The sequence below is a fragment of the Delphinapterus leucas genome, chromosome X (assembly GCF_059928025.1).
Source record: "Delphinapterus leucas isolate spDelLeu-1000000601 "Yukka" chromosome X, BTC_Dleu_Yukka2, whole genome shotgun sequence".
Classification (NCBI taxonomy): domain Eukaryota; kingdom Metazoa; phylum Chordata; class Mammalia; order Artiodactyla; family Monodontidae; genus Delphinapterus; species Delphinapterus leucas.
In genome coordinates, this window is record NC_143150.1 from 45,259,005 (window position 1) to 45,276,384 (window position 17,380).

General features: G+C 47.3%; 2 protein-coding genes across 10 annotated transcripts; one reads left to right on the forward strand and one right to left on the reverse strand.

Moving 5' to 3' along the window:
- Positions 1-1,265: 1,265 nt before the first annotated feature.
- ARMCX3 (armadillo repeat containing X-linked 3) lies at positions 1,266-6,026 on the reverse strand. Of its 6 annotated transcripts, none has more exons than XM_022580742.3 (5): positions 5,895-6,026; positions 5,290-5,369; positions 4,930-4,990; positions 4,584-4,654; positions 1,266-4,317 (listed from the first exon to the last, which is right to left on the reverse strand). In XM_022580742.3, exon 5 carries the CDS (start codon positions 4,166-4,168, stop codon positions 3,029-3,031), a length of 1,140 nt encoding a protein of 379 aa, XP_022436450.1. In that variant the 5' UTR covers positions 4,169-4,317; positions 4,584-4,654; positions 4,930-4,990; positions 5,290-5,369; positions 5,895-6,026; the 3' UTR covers positions 1,266-3,028. The 6 variants fall into 6 exon arrangements, with proteins under 6 accessions (XP_022436450.1, XP_022436453.1, XP_022436452.1 ...); XM_022580745.3 differs by having other exon boundaries at positions 4,930-5,027; XM_022580744.2 differs by lacking the exon at positions 5,895-6,026 and adding an exon at positions 5,741-5,872.
- A 5,344-nt stretch (positions 6,027-11,370) lies between these two features.
- Positions 11,371-14,347, forward strand: ARMCX6 (armadillo repeat containing X-linked 6). 4 transcript variants are annotated; one of them, XM_022580751.2, is made up of 4 exons: positions 11,371-11,467; positions 11,769-11,859; positions 12,189-12,304; positions 12,610-14,347. In XM_022580751.2, exon 4 carries the CDS (start codon positions 12,759-12,761, stop codon positions 13,653-13,655), a length of 897 nt encoding a protein of 298 aa, XP_022436459.1. In that variant the 5' UTR covers positions 11,371-11,467; positions 11,769-11,859; positions 12,189-12,304; positions 12,610-12,758; the 3' UTR covers positions 13,656-14,347. The 4 variants fall into 4 exon arrangements, with proteins under 4 accessions (XP_022436459.1, XP_022436458.1, XP_022436460.1 ...); XM_022580750.2 differs by having other exon boundaries at positions 11,769-11,847; XM_022580752.3 differs by having other exon boundaries at positions 11,769-11,847; positions 12,189-12,298.
- Positions 14,348-17,380: the final 3,033 nt, after the last annotated feature.

A 17,380-nucleotide genomic window follows, 5' to 3' on the forward strand; every position in this document is an offset into this window, starting at 1 on the left:
CACCCAGGTCACCGTATTACCACAGCAATGACAATTATTATTCTGTATCAAATGCCCACCGGTGCATGACCTGGTGTCATGGGAATTAAGCGGTCATCCACAGAAGACACAGAAGCACAGAGACTACTGCCAATGGTCTCTCAGAAGGAGGAAATAAAAAGACAAGTGCAAGGGAGGGAGAGGGAAGAAGAATGGGAAGGGATGAGAAAAGAGACCTGCAGGAGCAGATGGACACTGGTCAGACCTGTGCCCCTGCTGCACGGTGGCTTTTTATTACGCAAGTTGACCTCATTTTTCACCCCATGTAGAAAAGTCACTCAGCACCCCAAGTTCAACATGGCTTGATCTGAATATTTTTTAGATGTTCAAGATACAGATCCGGGTCAGGGGACAAGTTTGTTCTTGTTGTCTCTATTTTCTTAAGTGTCTCCAATGAATAATTTTTAGTAGAAAAATAGAAAAATTTTAAATCAGGCTCTGAAAATTCATCTACAGTATCATCCAATTTGATGTATAGAATATATAGGTATATGGATAGTACAAGTGTCTGGAAGGGTAGCCACAGTTGCAATTCTATGCTTCTCTCCCCAGCTGCCACAGTCCCTTACCCAGTTCTTTCTGCAGCCCTCCACTCTTACTCTCTGCACCTTCTCTCTGGGGATCACATCCACTCCAATGTCCTCAATTATCATTCATCCTCCGGTGGCCCCCAAATCTGTATCTATAGCCTAGTCTTCTCTGAGCGCCAGATCAATACATTCAAGTGACAATAGGGTGTATCCATCTGGATGTCACACAGTTACCTCAAACTCAATTTATTTTAAATGGATTAGGCTTCCCCTCCCAAATCCTTTTCTCCTGCCTAATAATAGAGCAAGAAAAAAGTTAGTTCCCTTTACCCTCATCCCATCCTTAAAAATGATGTCAAATTAGCCCCCACGTGTTCATGATTCAGTAGGGTCACCATACCCAACAACTTTAAGCTAACCAGTCCTTGGTCCTTTTGTCTACTATAGGCAACATTAGAGTAAGTATATGGAAGCCTGAGGCTAAAACCAGATCATAACTGAACAGACATTTTACCCTTTCCTGGCCTCATGTATAAAGCAGGATAAGATCTCCAAACTGACTAGGAATATGTTGTGAGGGCGGGTGAGATCATGTCTGATGAAACACTTTGTGTCCTTAGAAATAAGAAAACCCTATTTCTTTGAGAAATTACTGTAACAGTTGCCTTGCAGGAATGACATCACTCTACACAGTGGTCACTTAATAAGTGCTAAACTTTATTGTTGTTATTATTTATTAAATGATGCTGACATGTGGAAGAATGCCCCCAGCAAAACAAAGGTCAACCAAAAAAGCTATCAACCTTGAATTCCAGGGAATTAAGCGTGCTCACTTTTCTTAATTAACTGCTATGTGCCAGAACATTCTAAGTATTTCCCATGTATTACTTCATTTAATCCTCACAACGAGCCCCATCTTCAGCACTCATCTATTATTTCAGAGAGAAAACTTCAACCCATCTCATGTTTAATCTAAATATTTTTTCCACTCAGTACATGCTCCAATCACCTGCTCCATTCCCAACACTTTTCTTTTTCAAAAATTTTTGAAAAACTCAGTATTTGTTTTAGATAAATAAGAACACATAGATGAATAAAAAGTAAAAAGGTAAAGATTACTCTATGCTTCCACCCAAAGATAACCACTGTTACTATTTGGATGTCTGTAATTCCAGAGTTTTTAGTGTCTACTTAAACGTCTTATATTCTCAAAAAAGTGGAATCATACTATGAATACTGCTATCTAACCTACCTTTCTCACTTAACAATGCATGATGAATATCGTTCCCTGGCAATATGGATTGCAAGTGACATATTTATCTTATACCGTGTGAATATTCTTTAATTTATTTAACCAATCCAGTGTGCTAAATTGTTTAAGTTGTTTCCAATTTTTACTATTTCACACATTGCTGGGATGAACAGCCTTGTACATACAGTTTTTGGCCAATGAATCAATTATTTCTTCAGGACAAAGGGTTTACGTATTTTAAGGCTTATGATATGTATTACAAAATGGCCCTCCACAAACCTTGAGCCAGTGTAAGCTCATTCCTACCACCAGGGTTTTAAAGGATCCATTTTGCCACACCCTCAAGCACACTGCACAGTGGGTGAGAGAGGAACTTTTATATGAATTCCAATTATTCTTTCTAGTCAAAATTATTTACTGGCTCTCAGCGTTCAGTGGGATAATATTCAAACAGTTCTCCACAAACTGGCTTCAGCCAGTTTTCCAAATTTATTTACTTCCCATCCTTACACTCTCCACTCTAAGCAGACTAGTCTCCCCCTTACTGTCATAGGAAGACTTCCTACCTCCATGCCTTTCTCACACCAGTCCCCCGTCACTCCCATCATACGGAATGCCCTAACTACCTATCCCATAGAGGACTTATTTTAAATGGCCACTTCCTCCATAAATCTGTAGCTGACTATTGTATCCCACAGAAACCTTTGCTTCCTCTGTGCTCTGAACGCACATATTTGACGATGAATATATGCTAGAGATATTGTTATCTTTTTGTTTGTATGTTTCTTATCTCTCCAACTAGATTATAAACCAAAAGACAAGGATGGTTTCTTTTACTTCTTTCTTTTTTTTCCAGCATTAGCACACAACTTTATTGATGATATACAAATTAAGTCAATGCCCATGACAGGAGGGAGCTTATTTATGACGAATTGGTTCACTGTCACTTATGCAGAAGAAATAGTAAAAATATTTCAATCTAGGCAGTGAGATAAAAAGCAACAAACTTGTTTTCAGAACAGGTGGTGATATTCATTCATCCAGCTTAGACCTGAAGACCAACTCAGATAAATATCAGCGTTGATGATACAGTATGATATTCATTACTCAAAATTGGCAGCTGAAAGGATTCCTTTACCATATAAACAAGGTGGAGAAAAGGAGTAGTTTACAATGTGTGTTGCTTCTAAACTACAAAATCAAGAAGTTATTCCTGGCTCTTTGGGAACATATGCTCAGCCAGTTTGGCCATGAATTTTCCAACTTTTACTTTCACCAAAAAATCATGATGGCTTTCTATCCCCAGAATCTTATCAGCACACACTTGAAATTCTTTTAAAAAGAAAAAAAGTGAAACTTCGCTGAATTGATTCTGAGTAGGTTCATTTTCCTCCCATTTAAAATTGTCATTTATGTTCTCAAATATGACCAGAAGTTTAAGAATCACCTCTTTGTTCTCCTTCTTATTAAAGAGGGAACCCAGTGAAGATGGTACTTGGGCCCTGAGCAGTTCTCTAGTCATGGCTGGATTTTCAGCCAAATTCAAAAGGAGTTTCAAAACCTGAAATTTGGTTTCTTCATTTCCTGCTGAAAATAAACGAAAAAAGTCTGAAATGGAATTAGCAAGCATGTGCTGATACTCATTAGTAACAGTCATGTTCGTAAGCAATCTTAGTCCCGCCAGCTGCACAGATGAGTTCAAGCGAGAAGTGATTGTGTCATCACACACTTGATTCATGTATATCTTAAGCCTGCGCTGATTTTCAGCATTCACACTCAAGTTATTTAGGACAATTAAAGCCTTTTCCTTAACTATGGGATCCCGAGTATTGAGAATCTTTGCAACAATCGGGAGACCACCCAGATCACGAATAATATCTCTGTTAAATGCGTAAGCAGCATTGTTACCCAGGGCAATTAAAGCTGCTTCGAGAATATAAGGCTTTTCAGACATCTCAACCAAGCAAAGAACTTTTTGCAACTCTTGAGGGGACAAAATAGTATCATCTGAATTGGGGGAAGCCCTTTTCTGCACGGCCCGACGAGCCCGGGTAGCCCTGGCCCTTGCCCTGGCCCTAGCTCTGGTCCCAGCCTCAGTCCCAATCCGGGCCCAAGGTGGGTACCATACTATACCTTTGTTCTCACTGTTGTCATCATCATCATCAGACCAGTCATTGTACCTGGCCCCAGGACAGTCCCCAACATCATCCATGTCGCCAGACCCGCCCTCAGCCATTTTCTCCTTGTTCTGTTTTCTTCCCCTGGTCAGTCTATAAATGCAATAGCAGGCGCCAGCCCCAATCACCAGTCCTGCGGTCACCCAGCCTACTTTCCTGGCGTAGCCCATGCAATCGTCCCTGACGATATCAGGGACCAAGGAACAGAGTAGTCACAGGCTGGGGGAGGAGGGCTATGGGCCTGGCCTGGGTGCAGGCCTTCGGAGGATGATTGTCTTCAGCCTCTTCAAGGCCACAACAGCTGATTCTGGAGGCGGACCTTAGGGGGTGGAGGAAGGAAAAGGGGTTTGAGTTTCTCTTCTCCTTGTGTTGTCCCATGCAGAGAGTTGCACAGAGGGATAAGTAAATGAGTTCTTGGCAGGAAATGTAGATTGTTAACAAATTCTTTCCTCATTTCACTCTCCCCCTACCCTCCGCAGTCCACCCCCTCCCCAAGCCTAGATAAAGGCAACGGAGCCCATAGTCTGCTGGGCCCTCAGCCACCCCAACCTCGGGTGTTCCCAGGGAGTGGCACCTTGCACTAACCTCCTTCAGACAGGCAGTTTGCCCCTTCTTCCCTCCCCTGGAGGTGTGCCACGCCCAACAACCCTTGCAATCTGCAGAGAGACCAGAACCAGTGAGAACTGAAGCCTTGATGGATTGACTGTTCATTCCTTGCTTTCCTGATTCACCTATCTAGGTTGTCAGATTTAAAAAAAAAAAAAAAAAAAAAACCTCTCTATGCCATCCAAAACATGCATGTGCCTGCCCCTTCCCTAGCCTGAAATGGGAGGGATGTTAGGGAAATAAGGTAGGATTGGGTGAGCCTGTCCAACCGCGGGCGATTTCCAACCCCTCCCCCATTCCAAGCAGCCCCCACGCCCACACCGACCTCTACTGATCTGAGGAAACTTCCTCCCTCTTTTCAAGTGGTGCCACCTGCTACAGCAGACCTGCAGGATGACAGATCGAAAACATGGGGACTAAATGCTGTTGAGAGAAGAGGATTATGAACAAACTATCTGATAGGTTTCCCTTCTGTCATTCTCCCCCACCCCACCCCCCGCGACACACGCGCGCGCGCTCGCACACACACGCGCACACACACACACACACACATCGCACGCCATTTCGCCACAGTCCCGGGAGTGCAAGAAACACACTCAGACTCAAACGCAACCTAGATTATTGCCATCTCTGGTTTCTCCCCACCCCCACCACCGCCCCGGTTAGGGTCCCCATTTGGTCTTACCCTCAAATCGACCTTCACCGATCGGGGTTAATTTCCTTCCTCTTCTCTAGCCTGGCGTAGTGCCGCAACCTACGGAAAGACTGGCAACCCAGGAGAGGCTCGGACCCACAAAACACAGAGCCATGGTCAGGAAGACACAGTCACAGAAAAACTGGAAACAGCCGCTACCGAGTGCTTGGTGGACGGACCGGTCCCCAGAACAGAAAACTCTTTCCTAATTCGGAGGCCTGGTTGTCAAAGGTTTCCCACCACTATAACCCCTCTCGGGGTTCTGCTGACACATCACGTTGCACCCCCGCCTCCCCATGTCCAGCCTTTCCCCGCCGGCACTGTCCTGGAGTACTGGGGGCAAACACCCAGGCCGCAGCTCCCTTTCCAGATTATGGCCTCGGTTCCACCAGATTCCCACCTCCCAATCTCTGAGCTCCTCCCCAAACACCCCGCTGCTCACCATTTCGCAGCAACGAAATGGGCTGCGGGCGGGACAGATGTCTTGGAAAGCCGGCGGCAAGTGGGAGAGACGATGGAGGCGCCCCAGGACTCGCGACGGTCTCCGCCCTGCGCACTCGGCCACCCCCACCTTCTGGAATCTCCCAGGCACTGACCTGCAGGGATCCGGGACAATTTCCTTCTCCTCCTCCTTCTTGCCTCTGCTGCAGGCCCGCTCGCCCTCAGGGCAATGGGGAGCTGGTACTCAGACGGGAACAACGACCAGAACAAGAAGGACTTCTGCACACGTCAGCTCTTGGTCACGTGAGAGCTACGTCATCCACCAACTCGGGTCCCCAATTTCCCCTCCCACCAGCAGTGCGGCAGAAGAGGGCCCGCCCCCCTCCATTCCCTCCCCCACATCAGGCCTTGTTACTCTTTCTTCTTTGCTAATCCCATCTCCCTGTAGTTGTGTTTGCCTTCCTCTGATTACCAGAAAGGGACAGCATCTTCCCCTGGGGTTACTGGCCACTTGTACTTTTTGAAAAATTGCCTCTTCCTTCCCTAGGCTCCTGGGGCAGCAACCTCTCCTTCCACCTCCCCACCTTCCAGCTACAAATGTCTACCGTTTCCTCTGAAATCTAGTCCCAGATCTGAAAAGAAAAAGCCATCAGAAAAGGAGACCTGGAGTGAGTGTGGTTTTTTCTTTCTTAATGCTTTTTTGTTCTTTCAGTTCTGCCCTCTCCCACCCCCAGCCTACATTCTTTTTATGAGAAAAGAATTGCTGTAAAGCTATTTTCATTTGAGAAAAAAAAAGAGTGGGAGTTGGAGAGTGATGTTGGGTGATGGCCTCCAAAAGTCCCACATTTTCTCACTTGCAGGGAGTGTTACACACTTCACTCAAAGCAATCTTAATGTCTTCTGGGGCCTAGCACATAACACAATCCTGAATGAGCTCATCAGTGTGTCTGAGGATACATAAATCTTCTGACTAGGCCAATCTTCTAAACAGTAGACTTTTACTCCCATCAGTTAGCAAGGAAGAGGCATGGAGACCTCAGAAGCCAGTGACACAGAAAAGGTTGAGTAGAAATCACAACTATGTCGTGGATGTCTGTTAGATAGAGGGGCACGCACACTGACAAAGTGAGTGGCAGACAAAGAACATTACAAAATATACAAATAGTATCATCTTTAAATGAAATAGGTGTTAGAGGAACACTGAGACCAAGATAAAATTTGCTGAACTCGGAATCTAGCAATTAGTGTGAAAACTTTTCACTGACTGCTTTGATGAACTCAATGATTCACCTGTCAGCAATGAGAAAACTATTTAAGAGTGGGAAAAATAATAAAATAATGTCAGAACACGGGGTCTACAGTGGGATATGCCCTAATATTTAAGATATAAGTTTATTATCTGAGTATAAATTTTAAGATCCACAGACCATATGGGAGTAAATCAAGAGTCTGGGAAGTTTGGGAACAGGCAAAACTCCAGGGAAATTCATATCGATGTAACTTCTGGAAGACAGTACTAGGATATGACTAAAATTTATTTTTTTCTTCCAGTTTTATGAGATATAATTGATATACAACACTGCGTACGTTTAAGGTGAACAGGATATGACTGAAATTTAGTAAGCAGAAACCAAATCAACTATATGATTCTGTATTTGGAGAAAGATCATGTGCAGCAAGGGGGCTTATTTAAGCACAGGAATATATGAAAAGGAGAGTCAGAGGAAAGTGTTGATAGTTCCCACCCAAGCACTGTCTGGAGGAGAGGGAGTCTTGGCGAAGATGAATGGAAAAAATAGCTTTCTTTGGCAGAGCCATCCCCGTGATGCATAAGTGTACTTCAAGTTTCTTAGCTGAGAGACACTTCTTAACATGCACCAATGCCCTTGCTCTGAGTTCAGGCTCACCACACAACCTTCTGTGGTTGTGGCTTCCCAAGGAGTAGCTTGCCAACAGGGAGAGAATGAGCTGGTAAAACTGACAGAAACCTCTAGTACCCCTGAAGGTTGTATTTCTCAGGATAAATTTTTCAGTTGTCATTCCTTTGTGAGACTTAGCTTCCCTTGTGGCCTTCTTACATGGAGAGAATGCAAAGATCCATGGGTTTGGGCATTCAGATATAGATTTATATATGTCTCTATGAATGGGAGTCTTTCCTTGACAGAGGCATCTGCTCTCATCGTACAGACAAAATCAGGTATTGATCATGAAGGGATGAGGACAAGACTGAACTGTAGATGCAACCTTGTCTACAATCTTGTCAGGGAAGCCAAGTAGCTTTAGCTTAGAAGACAGCCTTGTGCGTCACCATTTCAGAATTGTACCTCTATAAAGTTCACTTAATGTGAAAGTGAAAACTAAAGCATGCTGTGGCAAATAGGCCCTCAGCACCTCAGTTACAGCTGAACAAAGGATTCATATCCAAAGTAGTTAAAGGGCTCCTGCAAATCAACAATAACATCTGAAACAGTTTACATTTCTCTCTGGGAAAAGAAAGGAAGTGCATTTTACATTTTACATGCCCTGTCATTTTCCCCAGCAAAAGGGTGGGCATTGTGCCCAAAACAGACCAACTCAATACTCTCTTACTGAAATTTAAACCTTGAGCAGAGATAGAAAACCAAAAATCAGTGGAAGTATGGCATCCTGAAAAGACCATATATCAATTCCTTCTACCTAGACACCTCAGAGCTGATGCTGGTCTTCAACATTCGTTTAAGTTAAACAGGTTTGCTTTCTGTTGCTTGCAATTAAACAAAATTAACTAACACACAACACAAAAACAAATAACACAATACAAAAAGTAATATAGCTTTTTAAGATAACAATCTTCTATAATTTATTTTTTTCTTTCACCCTCCAAAATTCCATTAGTGTTACCATCTGCTGATCCTTTTCTGTTTTTGGATACTTTATAAATCACACATCACATGTGACCATATACTGATTTAAGCCAAAAGGTTCTTTTTGGCAGTGGCTTCACATAGTCTTTTGAAGGCTTGTCTGAAGAACTGCTTAAGGATTTTCCATTTTTGCTGTTGAAATATTATGTCAGGCAAATAGCATGTCCTTAAATAAATATTTGTTGGTGGATTTATAACGGAGAGAAAAGTAGATTTTAAATGCTAGTCTCGGGCTTCCCTGGTGGCGCAGTGGTTAAGAATCTGCCTGCCAGTGCAGGGGATAAGGGTTCTAGCCCTGGTCTGGGAAGATCCCACATGCCGTGGAGCAACTAAGCCTGGGCGCCACAACTACTGATCCTGCGCTCTAGAGCCCACGAGCCACAACTACTGAAGCCCCCGTGCCTAGAGCCCGTGTTCTGCAATAAGAGAAGCCACCGCAGTGAGAAGCCTGTGCACCGCAAGGAAGAGTGGCCCCCACTCGCCGCAACTAGAGAAAGCCCGCGTGCAGCAATGAAGACCCAACGCAGCCAAAAATAAATAAAATAATTTTTTAAAAAATGCTAGTCTCCAGGTTCCTTGGTAGGAATTGTGGATCAAAATTACAAAGTAAGAGAACTGAAAGTGTTATCATTCCCATGGGGTTTAGGAAGTTTAAGAGAGGGAGTGGATCCAAACAGAAAAGGTCTGACAGCCTGGGAGAATGATGGTCAGGGGTTATACAGTGGAATAAGTGAAAAATATACCAAAGGGGAGAGATATTTTTTACTAATGAGGAGCGGTAAGAGTGGAGCTTTTGTCCTTGAAGGCTGGCTGAGTTATGAGAATGAGTTCTTATTGGAAAGCCACGTCAATGACACTGAAGCACCTGCCTCTTTTAAGCTTTACATACTCCTTAGTTCTTTCTAATGTATATATTCAAAATAAATAAAAGCCACTTATATAAGTTCTTAGCAGCCAAAGATTGAATGATAACAGTTGAATCTGCGAGTTCCGTTAGTAAGGTTTCATAAATAGAATTCACTTGCCTCAGAGAAGCAAATAAAGGGCAATGAAAAGAATGGTGTAAGGAGATGATGGCAAAACAAATGAGGTAGGGGTTTAGAGAGATGAGCTGTAATACTGGTTTGTTTGGTATATAAAAGTTTGAGGAAGACCAGAAAGTTGTGACATGCTCTTGACTTCTGAATTTTCACCAGCAAGGCACTCTGGGCTTCCTGGCTCACCTCCTGAAAGGGCCTCCCCCACACTGGGGCCCCTCACACAGGGAGCTTCCTGCTGGGGTGTCAGATTTCAGCGTTCTAAGAAAGAGGCTGCCTGAAGGGACTATATTTAGAGTATGACTCCCCACCGGGGACAGCTGAATGTCTGGGGACTAAGTTCTGCATACTTTGTCCCTGAGTTCTGGGATTATTCTGAGGGGCTTGTATGGGTGGTGCAGTAAAATTGTAACAGAAGGCAGGGAATGGAAAGGACTCTTTCCCCTGGCGACTGCTTGGGATCCTGTAAACCGTGCCTTTTGTGAGAGAAAAATGACGGATCTCAAGGGTTGTCACAGTGATTTACAGTCACCCACAGACTCTAACTACTATTTCCACTGGAAAATGCTGGACACTAGCCGCTGCTAGGGGGACATACAGTGCACGAATGACAGATACCAGAGATATTTCTCCAGTGTAATGATGAAATGAAAATTCCACCTACCAAGTCTCATTTTCATCAATGGGATAGCAGGGAATCCTCTAATTTCTGGATGATTTATGGGTTACACCATGAAACTTCAGAATAGATTTAAATAAAGACATTTGAATGAAAAGCAAGCTCATCTGTGAAGTTACTAATTTGTAAGATTCATCTAAATTTGGGGTCTGCAGAAAGTCTGTCCTTTGAAGCCAGAATGAAAGCCATCCAGCAGTCCCCTCTGATGATCTCAATCGTGTGACGCCTAACACCAGGAGTTCAGCCAGGAAGAAGGGATAGGGGTTCACTTAACGAAACTGGTCACAATTAAAGCACTGACCACTTCACTATAGATTCATTTTATCCATCAATTTATAAATCATATTGAAAGCACACTGGCTTTGTTTGTAATGTATGTTTTTAAATTTTAATATACTGCTTGAAAGCTGCTATTTCCTGTGCAGTCAGAAGAAAATATTTTCAGTGTGGTATAAATTAGCTTAAATCGATGAGGCCTCCTTATTAACTAGGAAATCTTGTTATAGATACATATATATATTTGTATTTTCTGATTACAAAATAGTGTAGCTTGAATCAATAAAAAAAGGAAGGGCCGACGAAAGCGAACATAAATATATTAAAAATAATAACAAAAATCTCACTGCTACTTCGGCTTTTCTTCCCCGCCCCTCCGCTTAATTTTGGTGCAGAGACTGGTTGTGGGAAAGGGTAAAAATTAAGAAAGAGAGGACAGGAGCTTCAGAGCCAAGGAAAGGATAAGACATTTCCCCAAAAAGAAGTATAAGTAATGATAGACCCAGGAAAAGATGCTGCCCTTCCTGTAATTAGAGAAAGGCAAAGGCAAACACCAGAGAGCCATGGTCACTTCTGGTTTCTGGTATTGTTACAGAGGAAAAGAGTGACAGGGCCCAGTGTGATGGGGGGAGGTACGGGGCAGGCTGGCGCCTGCCGCACTGCTTGTGGGAGTGGAAATTGGGGGCCAGAGCTCACTGGTGACGTGGTCGTCACGTGACCAAGAGCTGCCTAGAGCAGAAGTACTGCTAGTCGCCTCCGTCTGGGTACCAGCCCCCTGTCACACTGCAGGCGTGTGAGGGAAGAAGGAAAGTAGCCCCGGACCGTGCAGATCGGTATGAGCGTGGGCTCTGCTTGGAGGGAGATGGGATGGGAGAAGGCCAAGAGCGCCACGGATCCACGTTCGGGCCGATGGGGGCTGTGTCCCCTTCTCGCCTACTTTCTAAATACCGCCGCCCCCCCCCCATGCCCATTTTAGTAGAGAGAACTGGCGGACTTCGGGCGGCGGGTGAGGGGAGTGAATGGCTGGTACAGAGACTCCGAGGAAAGAAAGGTTCCACAATCAGGGCACTCGTGTCCCGAGTGCTGCTCCGTCCACCAAGCACTCCGTCCCCTCGGTCCCCCGTCTGTCTGCAGGTTTGTAGATCTGTTGGCCAGTAGGTCGCTGGGGAAAGTCGCGGCGAGCGAAGGACCAAAGTGCCTTGGGACCGTGCAGGTCGGTGTGAAGGTGGGATGAGCCCTGGCCCCTGGGTGGGGGTGGCGGTGGGGATGGCGCAGAGGGGGTGCTGGGATCGGTGCGGGCCGGGTCCGAGTCGCCCCCTCCCGGCCCCTTCTTTCTCCACACCCCCTCCCATTTCAGTGCAGGGAAAGGGGTGTGGCGGCCTTTGCTGGGGAAATGGCGGACGCCAAGGGGGGTGGGGCGGGGAAGCCCGCGTTAGGAAAGTCAGGAGGGTGTGAGAAATATTTTAAACTCAAAGGCTGGAAATTCAGAAAAGCGGGTACTGGGACCTGTGTTCTCAGTACTGATCCATCCACTACACTTTCACTTCCCCAAAGGCGGCTGTCTTTCCATCTGTCCTTCTGCCAGACTGTCTGTCCGTCAATCACTGTGGAAGGCGCACTGACCACAGAAGACAAGAGAAGGAGAAGGAATTTACCTGACTTTGGTAGAGGTTGGTGGGAGAGACTGCCTCTGAGTCTTTGGGGGTGGGGTGTGGTGGAGGAGACTACCTGAGGGTTAGCCTCTCCTGTCACCCTCCTGGCTGTCACAGCCCAGCCCCACCTCCTGCCCTTCTCTGTAGGCCCTGGAAGAGAAATGGTCGGTCCTGAGGGTAGACAGAGGATGACAGAAAAGAACAAAGAAATAGTTGCCAAATAATCCACCTCTCTCAACCAGAACTCAAACTCCACTCTGTCTGCCTGGTGAGGCACAAATCCAGGCACAGCCCAAAGTCCTAATATTATTTTTCACCCATAGATTCATCACAAGAGAGCCTCAGGAGCCTGGGATATAGACTGAAGACGTCTCCCCTGCACCATCATTCAGGTGGAGCCTTAAGAACACTCTTCATTCAGGTGGAGCAAGGCCCTCTCCTTTCCTGCCCCCAGGCTGGCACGGACCTGAGCATGGGCCGGGCTCGGGAAGTGGGTTGGATGGCAGCAGGACTGATGATTGGGGCAGGTGCCTGCTACTGCGTTTACAAACTAACCATAGGAAGAGATGACAGTGAGAAGTTGGAGGAGGAGGAAGAGGAATGGGATGATGAACAGGAGCTTGATGAGGAGGAGCCCGAGATTTGGTTTGATTTCACAACTATGGCTCGGCCCTGGAGTGAGGATGGGGATTGGAATGAACCTGGGGCCCCTGGTGGCACCGAGGACAGGCCTTCAGGTGGGGGCAAGGCCAACCGAACACATCCGGTAAAACAGCGCCCATTCCCTTATGAACGTAAAAATACTTGGAGTGCTCAAAGCTTTAAAAATTTCAGTTGTGTTCTTGGCCTCTCCAAGTGCCCTTTCATTCAGGGAAAAGTGTTGTTAGCTCAGCCCAGGGACACTGGTTTTTCATTTAGCCACGATATCAATAGTCATTTGGCCAGCCTCTCCATTGCTGGAAACACGATCCCTATTCCCGACCCTGCTGTTGAGGCTTTCTGTGCCCTGGATAACTTGAAAGCCAGTGTTGAAAATCAGGGCCAGATTAAGATGTACATCAACGAAGTGTGTCGGGAGACTGTGTCACTTTGCTGCAACTCATTTCTGCAGCAGGCCGGATTAAATTTGTTAATAATCATGACAGTTATTAATAACATGCTTGCCAAGTCCGTTTCAGACTTGAAGTTTCCTTTGATACCAGAGGGAAGTGAATGTGCTGAGGGGCACGTTGTGAAACCCTTGATGGGTTTGTCTGAAAAGCCAGTCTTGGCGGGGGAGTTGCTGGGAGCCCAGATGTTGCTCTCCTTCCTGTCCCTCTTTATCAGGAACGCAAACAGACAGCTTCTCCCAGAAATCCCGGCCTCTTAAATGGCCCCCTCCAACAGGATGGGACTGATCCACCCCGAACCAAAACCCGATCAGTGAACCACACACTTGTGTTCTCAATCAAAGACTCTGCAGTGGGTGCTATTGAAGATCCAGCCTTAGCCAATAGCCATATCTCTGGGTGAAAGTTACACTTGCTAAATCCAGGACCACTCTCTTGTTGGCCAGGCAGGGGCTCCCACAGAGCTTTGAGTAACCTCTTGGTTTTGCAGTCTGCAGGCAGTGCGCATTGTAAATTGCTCCCTTGCGGCCTTCTTCCTGTGGTAAAGGGATCATTTCAGCTGTGTGGTGAAAGGACAACATTTTCTAGCCCGACAAGGGATGCCTTGCCTGTGGTGGTCTCCCTGTCTAAGCTGGACCGTCTTGTGGAGACCAGGCCCATATGGGAGCTTGTGCCGAAAATGCATTGGTTGCTGCGTAGGTTGAATTCTTTTTCATTTACTCTCTTTTCTTCACGAGCCTATGGATGGTAAACCTATTCAGCAAAAAATGTACACTCCCCTTCTATGAGTTGTACTGACTCAGCCTCATCCACCAAGTCTGCATTTTTATGTATCACCAATAAAGCTGTGTGCTTTAGCTGGCAAAAACGAGAACATGGTACTTGTCTTTGAGTTTATAGTCTGCGTGAAGAGGAAGCCCAAAATACATGATCAGTGCTAACTAACTGGGGCGTTTGCTCCTGAAGAATGTCCGCCTAGCAGTGCCCACAGGAGGCAGTGGAAGAGATGGGCTGCAGGGTTCAGGATAAGCTTCCAGAAGGGGCTGGGGGCGGGGCGGGGGCAGGGGAATGGGGTGGAGGGTGGAATTAAGAAGGACTGTTGGGAGGACTAAAGGAGACAGCACCTGTGAAGCAGGCAGCACAGTGCCTGATGCAGAGGAATCCTTCCCTCGATGAAGTTGTCTTTCCTCGCCTGCTGGCCTCTTCGAGAGGAAGGTCAGTATGCTTGAGGTTTTGTCTACACATCCTTGGGGGCCACAGGGCAACCCATCCCTGCACAAGTTAGTGCACAGTTATAGCAGTAACAGTTGCTACTTGCTGAGTGCCTGCTTTGTGTTGTTCTCTCTCCTGAGAAGCAGCTGTGAAACCTACTTCCAGGCCCCCTCCCTTCCTTGGGATGCCAAGCTCAAATTCCTGGCCGAGTGAAAAGGCTTGGCCGTTGCTTCCTCTGGCCAAGGAAAGGCAGAACCTCCTTTCTGCCCTATCCCTGGTACTTCTGTGGGATCCAGGAAGGGGACAGTGGAGGCCTCCGTGGATCCCCGAAGGGGTGGGAGAGCAGATGCTGAGGGGCGTGGCATGGCCATGGCTGGTCCATCCATCAGGAGACATATTCATGCCCTCCATCCAAGCCCCTGGCACCCCTTGGAGGAAAGGAAGAACACAGCCCTGCACACCGAACCACTCCATGAATCTGGGCAACTCATTCCACCACCCTCTCCCAACATTTACAGACCCCTCCCAGCAAGCCTCAGCCCCTGCATCACCAAAGCCAGGTTCCCTGCGTGTTTCTGATGTGTCGTGAAATGGTTCTCTTCCTCAAAGCCCTGGCTAACAGAAGGGACAAGAAGCTTCCTTTGGGCGGTGCTGCTTCTGAGCTCGGTGCCCTCTCCTGGTCTCCCTGGGATGTGACTCTGGGCCACTGCTCCCTGGGCATCAGCTGTGTACAAGTGCTCTGCCTTCTGACTGCCCTCCTCCATATAGAGCATAGTTTTATTTCAAATTTTTAGGTTTTTTTTTTCAATTTTTTCCTCCCTTCTCCTGGAGTTTGGGGAGCAGGTGGGTTGCCACTCTCCTGCTTGTACTCATCCACCCCACAGTTTGGGCTGACTAGTAGTCACGGGTGCCTGCCAGGGACTCTGCCCCTTCCCAGGCCCTGCTGCCTTGATGGGCCAGCATGTGACTGTGGTTGCTGCAACATCACACCCCCAGCAACGTTCACCCCGCTGGGGCTTTGTTTGCTGGCTCTGGGGCTCTGTCTTGTTTCCAAAGAGCTGCTAACGTGGTCCCCCCTTTCTCCCAAGCCAGCCTCAGGTGGGCTGGGCAGTCTGTTTCCCACGCAGGATTGCCCTGCGGGCAGCCCTGCATCCACTTGTCCCAGTGGAGCCTGCTGGCCGATGGTGTCTTCAGCGACACCTTACTGCTCAGCCTCTGTAATCTCAGCCCAAAGGCAGAGCATTTCTCCTTCCTCCTGGCTCGGGGTCCCAAATTAACACGTGCTTCCCTCCTGCTCTGCACTCTGCCGAGTCCCCCGTTTTGAGTCCTGCCACAGGTAGTAGGTCCACCATCTCCGAGGCAGGCATTTGGCACTTTCAGGCCACAGCTGACTCCTATCGCAGGGAGGGCCTCGGAGACCTTCTGCCCATCTCCTGAGCAATTCTGTCACAGGGCAGCCTGCCAGCATTGATGTGTCTCCACGGTGTGGTCTTGGCCCAAGTCAAGAGCCCCTTCTCCATTTGCTGGCACTGCCCTCCCGAAAACACTCCCTGCGTGTGGAAGCACAGGGCTCTGGTCTGCCCTTCATCCCTTTGTTGGTTGCTGTGCCAGGGCAGGAGCCCAGTTCTGCCTACTACCGGGGTGCGGAGGGGGACTTCAGAGGGGGGCGTGGAGGGGGGGCGCAGGGGGCGGGGCGCATGCCTGCCAGTCAGGGCCTGATTAAGACATTCAGAGGCTTTCAGCACTGGAAAGACTAAGGTGCCTCCGCCCATGCTTAATTCAAAAATGAAACAGCAGGGGACCACCAAGCACAAACTAACCCACCTCTCTTCTGCAACCAAATGAGCTTCTTGCCAGGTTTCCCCATGGCAAACATTAGACAAGGTCATCAAAGCTTGAGCTTGTCACGCTCTGTGGGGAGATGCCTGCCTTGATGGGGCCGCCCTAGCCGAAGCTGTCTCTTTGGTAAATCTGGAACTGCCTCCACAGACTGCCCTCCAGCTCCAGAAAGGGCCTTGGATTCCCTTCTTCTTCATCTCATTATCTTGTCTACACTTTGTGCCTGTAGGTACTGATCTCTGCACTAACTCCCAGCCTGCTACATCTCCTGGGAATTTTGTTATTTGACCCCCCACTGCACCTCTCCCTGCCATAAGTGCAGGCAAGGTTGCAGACATCCAGCTTCCCAGCTGGTACACCCAGTCTCACACAATGCATCCCCACGGGGGCCCTTAGTGCCACTCTCAGAGCAGTTTCAACCACGATCCCCTCACTTTGAAATGTCACCAGGGACAGGCACAGCCCTCACCAAGTCGGTCTCTACGCTGGGCCACCACAGCACCTTTTGGCTAGGAGTGTGACAGCTGTGTGCAGCACTGCCCCCCACCTCCTCCTAGCGGCCACCGGTTGGTCTAAGATGTGATGGGCACTGCAGCACAGTCCTGTGGGGCATCAGTCAGTCCCTTGTCTGCTCCTCATGCTGCATGGATCACCTTACACTCTGTCACTTCCCCCTTCACTTTACTCACGACCTCCTCTTCCCCTGAAGGCTCATTTTCCCTTATTGCCTCTTGCTTTTGCGTGTGGCTTAGGACGGCCTTCCCCACTTCCCAATTACAAAAGGAGTCTCCTATATGGTTTCCTAATTCTTTCATACCTTTCTACTTAAAGGGTTGTCTCAGGGATATACTTGGAATTTCCTGACTCCTTTTCCAAATGGATAACCTGTTAACCCAGCACCACTTATCACTCCATTCTCACGGTATAATTGGTG